At 36.4% G+C, this 12043-nt stretch overlaps 1 protein-coding gene across 1 annotated transcript in view; it reads left to right on the forward strand.

The window, feature by feature from the left end:
• RNF2 (ring finger protein 2) overlaps positions 1–6570 on the forward strand; it is a 32331-nt gene extending 25761 nt beyond the window's left edge. The window contains exons 5-7 of the mRNA XM_019738109.2: positions 3030–3302; positions 4111–4282; positions 4573–6570. Of these exons, the coding sequence (XP_019593668.1) occupies positions 3030–3302; positions 4111–4282; positions 4573–4674 (547 nt within the window). The 3' untranslated portion in view covers positions 4675–6570. The remainder of the gene's footprint in view (positions 1–3029; positions 3303–4110; positions 4283–4572) is intronic.
• Positions 6571–12043: the final 5473 nt, after the last annotated feature.

Raw genomic sequence — 12043 nt, forward strand, 5'->3', positions numbered from 1 at the left:
CTGACAACTTTATTACAGCTTCCTTATTGTTCTTAAAACTCAAGCATGCATCTGCCTCAGGGCTTTTGTACTTACTGTTCTCTCTTTCAGGAACCCTCCTCTTCCAGATGCATAATCCACATGGCCCACTGTCTCACTTTCTTCTGGTGTCTGCTAAGTTCTGTCTTTCACCTCAGGACTCCACACTTTCTTACCCTCCCTGCCTCATTTTTCTCCACAGTGGCCCTATTCTCTGACATGTATGTGTTATCTGCTTCAGTAGTGTAATGGTACAAGCCTTAGGAAGGCAGAGACTGTGTCAGTGTTACTGATTCTTACAACACACACCAGGACGTGCAGCCAGGTTTAGCTTAAAGTAGTTGCTCAGTAAATATTTTTGAATGCATGAATTTTTTTTTTAAAGTTTTTCCTTTGTATTGAAATAAAATTAGTCTCTTGTGTGCAGCAGTCTTAGTTTATCTTTGTCAAAATACTTAAGTTGGATTCTTCACTTAACTTCAGATTCTGCTTTTGTCTACCAGTTCTTCAAATAATTTCCTATAGACATACATCATATGCTTCTCTAAAGGCTAAATATTTATATTCCTAATTTATTGTTTCTCATGGTGTGTCGCGTCCAGTGCAACACAGGCAGTGAGGGTGCGAGAAGGGGTGGCTTTGGGTTAAGTTTTTAAGAAAGAAACAAACAGAGACTTAATGTAGTTAAATCTCAGAAGGCCAGGGGGCCTCCAGTCTTGAAAGACTGGAGCCCAGATTTGAGCTGACTGGTGGTTTTTATTGGTAAGTACACAAGGGAATGTTATTGTTTTTGACACGGTCTGTGAGACTTATTTATCACGTTTTAGAAATAACCCAAACAAATTATGTTGATCTTTAAACAGCCAAAGCAGAAAGTCCTTGAGGTGAGATATGTGCCTCTCTTGAGGGACAAATATCACATGTTGAAATTGTCTTACAGAGCTGAGCAGAGAGAGCTTAATCTTATTGCTCTCAAGACTCTTCTCACAATTAAGTGAGAGGGGAAAACAGGAACCAGCAGCGGCTTTTCCCAGGCAGGGGTGATTGGGGGCAAGGCCCCTTTCCAAATCTTTTTAAGGCAGCTCTTTTTGGGGGTCCCCATGGGGTTCCGCCTGGCTTGAGTTGTCCCCCCCTTGGGGAATCTTACTCATCATTGGCTGCAAACCATCTTTTGGGGACCAGACAAAGAGATGTGAGGTGTAAAACATTGAGATAAACAAAGTCCCAAAAAGACACAGTCTCACAGACTTTTCTTTCCTCAAGGAAAGACATGGGGGGGGCTGCAATTGGCTAGGCTATTGTGTGACAACAATGGTGTAATTCTTGAAATGCTAACATCTGGAACAGTATGTAGTAGTTTAGATATTTGATAAATGCAGAACATAATAGGATATTGATCTCCATTATCTGAACATTATTCTGTGAAAGCTACCTGAAATAATCTACCTCTGTCACCTCAGACCTTTTTTTGGGAAGAAGTGTGGGATACATTAGGAAGGGTAACCCTGTTATATTACTTTGTAGTCAACTGAAACAACTTTCTTTTCGCTTTAGTTGTAGATTTTAGGAAATGTTGAAGTATAGTCCTTATATATTCACTGTTGAGTTTTTGTTTTGTTTTATTATTTTGGCATGTTCATATTTTTTTAATTGTGATTAAAAAAACAACATAAAATTTACCTTAACTGTTTTTAAATGTGAGTTCAGGAAAGTACATTCACATTGTCGTGCAACCAATTTCTAGAACGCTTTTCATCTTATAAAACTGAAACTACCCATTAAGCAATAATTCCACATTTCCTCTTCCCCTCAACTTTTGGTAACCACCATTCTGCTTTCTGTTTCTATGAATTTGACTACTTTAAATACCTCATATAAGTGGAATCAAACGGTATTTATCTTTTTGTGACTGGCTTATTTTTCTTAGCTTAATGTCTTCAAAGTTCATCTAAATTGTAGCACGTGATGGATTTCCTTCCTTTTTAAGACTGATTGCATTGTATGTGTTCATATTATTTTGAATCATAGTTTTGTCATTTAACATATTAGTCATCTCTTAGCTTTGAAATGATCCATAAATTTCATAAGCAGCAATTTGGTTTTTTGAACAAGAGTTCTTGAGCATCTTTCCTAAGCTGTGGGCTATTATTTTCTTGTTCTGGCAATAAACATGTAATGATGATAGTATTTTTAGAAGGGCATGTTCTTCTTTCATATTTTTCATTATATATCCCTCCTTTTTTTCTTTCATATAGAAGTAGAGAAAGGGACAAAAGAGTATGTGTTATATCCTAATTCTAGTTCTGGCGCTTACTAGCTTATGACCCTGGTCCTTAACCTCAGTTTCTTTGGTTTTTCTCAACTATAACATGAGAATACCTTGATGGTGGTTTTGCTGAGTAAGTAAGATATACATGCAAAGCACCTGTCCAGTTACTGGTTTTAGTATGTAGCTTGTTAGAGAGCTGCTGCTTTATCCCAGCCCTTATTTAGGTAGCCTCTCATTTGACTCTTCAGAATGATCTTACACTGCATTAGCAGTCTTTGGGCGAAGTTGTCAGGGAGGAATCGATTGCTTACCATTCCTCTGAAATTTTGTTTCCGTAAGAATTTCTAATTAAAGAGGCCTAAATATCTTCCCCTAGAACTTTCAAACTTTCATATTGAATTATGCCATTCTTTAGATTTAAAAATCTCAAAACAAAAAGATAACCAAAATATAACTAGGGATTGCCAATAATTCCTATAGTTGATAAATAAATTATTAAGTGAATATAAATGTTTGTTTAAGCCATTTAAATGGTTGCCTGTGTGTGAGTGATTCTCTGGGACTTAGAGTGATTCTGTGGGAAATAAATGCCATTATCCAAATTGGAGCAAATTCATTTATCAGCATTTTTTTTTCAGAATTCTAACATTCAGTAAATGTGCTTCAAAATGGATTTATTGAAAAGGCCTAAATGTAAATTTCCTGCACCTCCCCCCCCCCCCCTTTTTTCCCCATTAACTAGATTACAGCGAGGCAAGAAACAACAGATTGAAAATGGTAGTGGAGCAGAAGACAATGGTGACAGTTCTCACTGTAGTAATGCGTCCACACATAGCAACCAGGAAGCGGGACCTAGTAACAAACGGACCAAAACGTCTGATGATTCCGGGCTTGAGCTTGATAACAACAATGCAGCAGTGGCTATTGATCCAGTGATGGATGGTGCCAGTGAAATTGAGTTAGTGTTCAGGCCTCATCCCACACTTATGGAGAAAGATGACAGTGCGCAGACAAGGTGAGTGTGTGGGTTCGTTTTCAGATGATCTGAACTCAGAAAATTTAATTGGGAGGCAATTTTCCATAAGAAATAAAGGCAATATTTGTCATCCCATTGACTGCCAGTGTTCATTTGGATATTTTGGCTGCCTGGGTTGTTTTCTTCCTGTTGTGCTTCCCACCCACAGTTGCGTGTCTGAGAGAAATGACCCGCTTAGGTAGAGGAGGGAAAAGGATCCTTTAAATGTCTTGACAGTGATACCAGGATATCGGTAGGCTCTAAAATTCGCACTGGCCAGGATGGCTGCCCTGACTACCACTGTAGCTCCGCGTACTGTCTGCCACTGAGTGCAGATAAGCACTAGATACTGTTCAGGGAGTGACCGATGGGTACACATTCCATGCTTAAAAACAATCCCAAGATTAGCACTTCTATCCTAAGTCTTAAAAACCAGAAACATTGATAAATTCGTAGACATTTGCTCATATTCTTAACCGTTCCTCTTGCTGTAGACAGCAGAACTTTGATCATTGGGGTTGAGGGGAATGTCCTTTTTTCTCAGTTCTGTGTATTTTCTGTTTGATTTTTGTTACCATTTTATGGATGGTAAGGTAGGTGGACCTTTTGTAGGTAGAGCTCTTAGATAGTGAGCATATACTTTTCCCCTCTCCTGTTCCTTTCTGTAAGAAATTTTAGATAAGAGGGATCAGTTTCTGATATTGTTACTAATTGAGAAGAACATTTACATGTTATAGAAATATATTCTGTAACCTAACTACATTTTCATCATTAATCTAGAAATTAAATTTTTAATCTATTTTTCCAGATACATAAAGACTTCAGGTAATGCCACTGTTGATCACTTATCCAAGTATCTGGCTGTGAGATTAGCTTTGGAAGAACTTCGAAGCAAAGGAGAATCAAACCAGATGAACCTTGATACAGCCAGTGAGAAGCAGTATACCATTTACATAGCAACAGCCAGCGGGCAGTTCACTGTGAGTATGGGGAATTATAGGCTGTTGAAAGTGGAAGCACATTGGTCCTCCGAGAGGGGCAAGTGGTGGGGTTGGGGCCTAATAAAATGGTGCAGGGCAGGACCCTGAGAGAAAAAGAACAGGGTAGTTAATTTTTTGGTATCTTTTTTTGTGTTCTTTTATGAATAGTACAAGCGACAAGAAGTTTATCCTAAGATTTTTTTTTTTTAAAGGTGGACTTTTATGTTTGCTCCATCTCACTGTTATTGTGCTTTGAACAATTTTCATAATTCTTTCTTTTTTTCTTTTAGGTATTAAATGGCTCTTTTTCTTTGGAATTGGTCAGTGAGAAATACTGGAAAGTGAACAAACCCATGGAACTTTATTATGCACCCACAAAGGAGCACAAATGAGCTTTCACTAAAATCAGTTCTGAGAATGAACTTTTTTATAGCCTATTTCTTTATTATTAAAGATGTATCGTCATTACTTTTATGGACAGAATCTTGGATATGTTGTTCAGTTTTCTTCCTGAGCCAGACTCGTTTACACTATTAGTATCTTTTCCCTTAATTTAAGATTTCCTTGTTGGAAGGGACTGCAATTATTAAGTACTTTTTCTTTCCTTTTAAAAATATATCTAAGTTGTATGTCTTCACAAAGTATGGTTCCATTTGGAGCACCCTGTGACCCAGGAATTTTTCATAGTTCTCTAATCTTAAGATTCAGTTGGCCATCCTTTTCCCTCCCCTCAAGATTTTAGGCCTTACAGAATGTTAAGTAATACGTATTTTGACTTTTTTTCCTGGAGTCTTGTATATTTATAGTTTTCTATATAAGCTGTAGTATCTTCATGAAGACCAAGGCTCAAATTTACTGTGCTTAAAAAAAAAAAATTCTCATAGGATTATTATTTTCATGGTATTTTCTTCCATAATATCTCATTTTAAAAAAAGGTTCTTTATGAACTTAGTGTCCATTGTCATGCAATGTTATTTTTTCTTCCATTTTTCCCCCTCTAATTTTGGAATTTCTGATCCTGGGAAAGAGAATCAAACAAAATCTCAAGTTCTGTGAGAACTTGGTTCATTTACAGATTTCACTGAAGAAAGAAATACTATATTCATTTTATGTTGTCTTCAAGTATATATTTAAAGAGGCCTTTTTTGTATTCTTCTGTCACTTCAGTTCCCTTATTATGTGTTTGATGTTTTTCCTATTAAAAATACCAGAGATATGGAGATATTTTGCACTTTAGCCTTGATGAAAAGTACAAGATATGTTCAAAGCTTCCCTAATTCTTTTTTTGTTGGTAGCTACGTAAGTTAGGAAGAATATGGCACATAGAACTAACAATGGGGAAAAAAAGTTTGTTTCTGTTTGAAAAGTGTGTTTAACATTTTGGATTGCCATATATCAGTTTATAAATTTGGTGCTGTTAGTTATATTCTAGAGAAGCAAGTTAATAGTGCTTAAGCCCCGCCTTGATATGTAGTGAAAGGTGATTCCGTAGAAGAATGTCAGCCAGTTGGGTAAAAGTCATTCTACTCTTTTTTATTTAGTTTTATATTGAGGGACAGTGTTTGGCATTTGGACCCAGAAGGTTTTACGGTGACAGGTCAGAAATAAGATGGACTTGTGTGTTACTTTTCATCCCTGTCCTGATTTCAGGTATGTTTCCCAGTTTATATTACCACAGTATTTACAATTACCTGTTGGCATTGAGAAATTAACCCTAACGGGTTTTCACCAGGGGAGACTAGTCCTCCAGAACCATTGTAACTAAAGCCTGTCTAATCATTGTAACTATTTATATGTCATTTTTGATTGGGGCCAGCTTGATATTTTAAATTTTCAGCCCAATATGAAAACTTTTAAAGGCTTAATCAATTTTTTACCATTTTATTGAAAAAATCTGTTTTTACAGTTTTTTTTGTAACCTGTGCCATGAAATTTGAAAACCACCAAAAATCAAGGGAAATTTTGTATTCAATTCCTTTTCTGGTATAATGTTAAGTTGTATGGATTATTAATGCATGTCCACTCAATATAACCCTGGTTTTGTGATATAACTGTTTAGACTTTATTGGTGACATTAGATTAGTGGTTGCATTAAATAACTAAATTTCCATTGTGATTAACTGAAATTTTGTCTTTAAGCAAAAAGTTATTTGTGAATTTAAGCTTTGTGTTTATAGAATGTATGTGTTATCTGTCAGTATGGGAGGATGTAAACTATTTGCATCATTACTGAATTCATTGGATGTGTAATCCTTTGCAAAATATAATTATAGATATTTGATAGAGCATTGTGGGGTGTGTGTGTGTGTGTGTGTGTGTGTGTGTGTGTGTTGGGCAGTGGGTACTGTTTATCATCATCACCAACCATGGTTTCATAAAGTATTACCTAAGTCAGTTCTGTAACCACCATCTCAACTGAGGAACAAAATGCTCACCAAATGTGGTGAGGGCTTTTGGATACATTATTTTTAAATTTATTATGGAAAAATATACATATCCAAATTTACCATTTTAACCATTTTTAAGTATACAATTCAGTGGCATTAAGTACATTCACAATATTGTGTCACCATCACCACTATTTCCAGAACGTTTTATCATCCCAGACTTTTTTCTGTACCCATTAAACAATAACTCCTCATTTCCTCAACCCTCACCCCAATTCTGGTAACCTCTATTCTACTTTCTCTCCTTGAATTTGATTATTTTAGGCACCTTACGTAAGTGAAATCATACAATATTTGTTCTTTGTGTCTGTTTTATTTCACATAGCTTAATGTTTTCAAGTATCGTCTATGTTGTAACATGTATCAGAATTTCATTCCTTTTTATGGCTGAATAATATTCCATGGTATGTGTATACACATTTTGTTTATTCATTTGTTGATGGACACTTAGATTGATGCACAGTTTTTGCTGTTGTGAATAATGCTCCTATGGACATTTTTGTATACGTGTCTGTTTGAGTCCCTGCTTTAAATTCTTTTGGGTATATACCTAGGAGTGAAGTTGCTGGATCATATAATTGTGTTTAATTTTTTGAGGAACCCCAAACTGTTTTCCACAGTGGCTGTACTTCATTCCTGCTAGCAAAGTACAAGGATTCCAGTTTCTCTACATCCTCACCAACACATTGTTGTTGTTTTCATTTTGAATAGCTATTGTAATGGGTATAAAGTGTTATTTCATTGTGGTTTTGATTTGCATTTTCCTAATGGCTTGTGATGCTAAGCATCTTTTCAAGTGCTTATTGGCCATTGTATATCTTCTGTGAGAAATACCTGTTTAAGTCTTTTACCCATTTTTAATGGTGTTTTTTTGTTGTAGGAGTTCTTTATATGTTCTGGATATTAATCCATTATCAGATGTATGATTTGCAAATATTTTCTTTTATTCTATGGGTTGCCTTTTCACTCTCTTGATAGTGTCCTTTAACGCACAAAAGTTTTAAATTTTGATGAAGTCCAGTTTGCTTATTTTTTGTTGTTGTTGCTTGTGCTTTTGGTGTCATAGCCAAGAAGGTATTGCTGAATCCAATGTCATGAATTTTTTCCACTTTGTTAAGAGTTTTATAATTTTAGCTCTTAACATTTAGGTCTTTGATCAATTTTTGAGTATTGTATGGTAAAAGGTAAGGATTCAACTTTGTTTGCATTTGGTCATTGTTTCCCCAGCAACATTTGTTGAAAAGACTGCCCTTTCTCCACTGAATTGTATTGGCAGCTTCATTCAAAAATTAATTGACCATTTCTGGGCTCTGTATATACTGTCCTTTTGCCAGCACCATACTGTTTTGCTTACTGTCACTTTGTAATAGCTTTACATATCATTTAAATCCTCTGGACCCTATGAGGAAGACAGTGTTTCCCTTGTACATTGGAGAAAACTGAGACTCAGGAATCTATGATAAATAATCATGAAATAATTGAAATGCCAGATGAGAAAAGAAGTCTCTCTAAAGTTTCCATTATATACCTACTTAGAAACATTTTCTTTTTTAAATCTTAGAAACATAATTTTAAGAAAATATTAGTGTGCAATTGTGGTAACTATGAGAATGACTTCTTGAGAATTCCTCTGAATGTGATTAAGGAAATTAACTGAAAACTTGATCTCCTATGAAAGCAATGAGAACACGCTAAAACTTGTTAAAATCAATTTTTTCAGAACTCTAAAAGTTAAAGGCTTCCAACAATCTAAAAAGCATTTAGTGAAGTAAAAACTATAACAAGTTTTGTAGTATTTTAAATTGCCCTGCCCCCCATTTCCCAGTTCCAGGGTAGCCTTGAAACAAAGAGCTGAGAAAACCGCAGCCTAGTAGCCTCTGGAAGGAGCTTGGGGTTCCTCAAAAAGCCCACCCCAGGGAATTGTCACGATTCGATGTGTTCGTTGCCTCCCTGAAAAGCTCTGTTCTCAGTGCTTGTCTTGATTAGACCTGAGTCTGCTCAGTCTCTGCAAAGCCCTGTCTTCAGCCTGTTTGTTGAAAACAGCTGCAGTTCAGTACAGCAGCTGCCTTGAGGCAGTGATACCGCTTGGGGCTAAAAAGAGGCTGACAAAAAAAAAAGAAAACGAAAGGAAAAGCTGAGGAATGACATGTCTGTAGAGGGTTTGGAAAAGCTCTTAAGATATTCCTGGGAGTCCATAAGGCCACATTCATGTGCAAGGTTGGATGCATGTCTGAGAACAAAACGGAGAAGATACTAATCTAACCTTGGCAGAACGTAAGGCCGTGAGCAGGAAGGGAAGGCTAAGGCAGAGTTGTGAAATTCATGTTGGAGTGCTGACAGTATATCCCAACACATTCACAGAGCACTTCATTAAGGCTGGGAGAGTTATTGTTGCAGGGCATTTAAGGAATTTTCTGTCCAACCGCTAGCTGACCTTTAGAGCTAACAAAGTACAATATAGTGGTCACACACAGCAAAGAATTAGTCCAGGAAGGTCACTAAAACAGCAAACATGACAAACCCGGAGGATGTGTAGGGATTCTTTTGTTCAGGTTGCCATATTGTATTTTAAATGTCTAGTTTTCATCAAAAACTTACAAGACATGCAAAGAAACAGGGAAGTGTGAGAAAGCTGAAATGCTGGACTTGAAGACTTTAAATCAGCTTTTAAAAATATATTCAAATAACCAAAACCATGTCTCAAAAACTAAATGCGAGAACAATCTTTCACGAAATAGAGAATAACAAGAGATAGAAATTATGATAAAAGAACCAAATATAAATTTTGGATTGAAAAAAAAATACAATAAATGAAATAAATTCAGTGCAGGGCCTAACAGATTTGAACTGTTAGAAATTTCTACCAGTTTGAACTGGTAGAAATATTCAGCAAACTTCAATATAGGCCAGTGGAGAGCATCCTATCAGGAAAGACAGGAAAAGAACTGCAGAAACCTATGGGACACCATCAATTATATTAACCTGCATACTGGCAGACCCAGAAGGAGAGGAAGTAAAGTGTATCTGGAGAAATAATCGCCCAAAATTTCAAAATTTGGTGAAAACTAATCTGCACATCCAAGAAGTTCAACAAACGCTAAATAAGACAAACTCTTGGAAACAGCAAAAGAAAAGTGATTCATAGCCTACAGGGATCTTTGGTGAGATTAACGACTCGCTTCTCTTGAGAAGTCATGGAGGCCAGGAGATAATGCCATTCAAAGTGCTGAAAGGAAAAGGCAGTGAACCAAGAATTCCTATATCCAGCAAAGTATTTCTCAAAAATGAAAGATACTAAGGCATTCCTACATAAAAACAACGAATTTGTTAGTAGCAGACCTGACCTACAGGAAATACCAAAAGGAGTCCTTTAGGCAGAAGTGAAAGGGTATTAGATAACGCTAATCCATTCAAAGAAATAGGTAGCACTGGTCAAGTTAACATAAATACAAACGACGGTATAAATGTATTTGTATTAGCTTGGGCTGCTATAACAAAATGCCATAGACTGGGTGGCTTCAACAGACATTCAGTTTCCATAGTTCTGGAGGTTGGGAAGTCCAAGTTTAGGGTAGGTTTGCTTACTGGTGAGGTCCTTCTTCCTGGTTTGCAGACAGCAGCCTTCGCACAGTTTCCTCATGTGGCAGAGACGGGAGAGAGCTGGTTTCTTTCTCTTTATAAGGATGCCATTTCTCTTATAAGGATACCATCATGGGCACCCCACCTTCATGACCCTATCTAAATCTAATTACCTCCTTCCCATACGCTCAACTTCCAAATACCATCATGATGTTATTGAGGCCACGACATAATGGGTTTGGCGGGGATGCAAACATTCAGTCCATGACAGTACTTTTGTTTGTAATAATTCTGATTTAAAAGAAAACCACATAAAGTAATAAATGTCAAACTGTTGAATGGCTTATAATGTATCAAGATGGAATTTGTATGCCTATAGCATAAAACATCAAGGAGGGACTGGAGCTGTATTGGAGCAAATGTTTTGTAATCTATTGAAATTAGGCTGGTACCAGTCTGAACTGGATTATTGTAAATTAAGGTGTTAATTGTCACCCCAAGCACAACCACTAAAAAAATAACTCCAAAAAACAGTAAAAAAAAAACAAGGAAATTAAAATGGTATACGAAAAAATAACATTTAACACAAAAGAAGGCTGTGTTGGAGGAATAGAAGACATAGCAAACTAGCAGATATAAATCCTGTTAACCATTAATTACATTAGATGGACTACACTCTGAAAGGCTAATATTGGCAGAATGGACCAAAAACATGATGCAGCTATATACTGTCCATGAGAAACATAATGTTTTAAAGTAACAGCCTGAAGTAAAAGGATGGAAAAACATAACAGTTACCAGAAGAGAACCAAAGTAGCTATACTAATCACAAAAAATAGACCTTGAGACATACTGTGCCTGAATATGGTGTAACCTTGGCCAAGTGTTTTCCTGAACCCCAGTAGCAGTGTCTTCTCTAAGGTGAAGGGGTGGATATTGTCTGCAGTCTTTTCCATCTCTAAAACATAAACACTGTCTTTGAAAGGATGTAATAAAATCTTTACAGATTAGGGACACTTAAGATAGTAGAGTCTTATCAAATGTATTGAGATTTTCAAATTGTAATTGATCACTGAGATCGGGAGTTCAGTGGGTTTTTATCTATTGTCTTCAGAGGGTTAGTTTGCAAAGATTTTACTATCAGAAACTTAAGTCCTAGGAAAGTCCTGGCCATAGAAGATGAGAATGAAGCTGAGTTAGTGCTTTCTGCATATGCATTGATTATTGAGTACAAAGTATATTGGTTAAGAGGGCTTCAGATGTGGACAGTGTAAAGTAGGCCAGGGGTTATTAACAATATTGTAATAATTCTGTTCCAGAAATTTTTACGGCATTACCTGTGGTCCAAAGTTTATCATTGAACTTGTATTTTACACGTCTTTATTTCCTTTAGTAAAGGTAGGTCACCAAGTGACAAAGCTTGAGCACTGAAGTCAGCCTGGAACTGGATCCTGGCTTTCACTTGCCAGGTTTAGAATGACATTGGATGAATGAGTCCATCTCATTCAGCCTTGCTGTATAGATTGATTCTAGGATACAATCTATGTAGAGACAAGACTGTAGTGCTAAATCTCATATAAGTATAAGCTCTTAAAATTAATAGGCCACTTCCTAGGAAAATGTTTTTCCTTGGCAAGTTTTGTTCTCTGGCCTACGCGATTTGAAAGTCTCAGTGACTTCAATTGCATAAAATAGGTTGAAGAAGCTTGCAGTTTGGAGATAACACATTTATAGT

The sequence above is a fragment of the Rhinolophus sinicus genome, linkage group LG17, assembly GCF_036562045.2.
Source record: "Rhinolophus sinicus isolate RSC01 linkage group LG17, ASM3656204v1, whole genome shotgun sequence".
Lineage (NCBI taxonomy): Eukaryota > Metazoa > Chordata > Mammalia > Chiroptera > Rhinolophidae > Rhinolophus > Rhinolophus sinicus.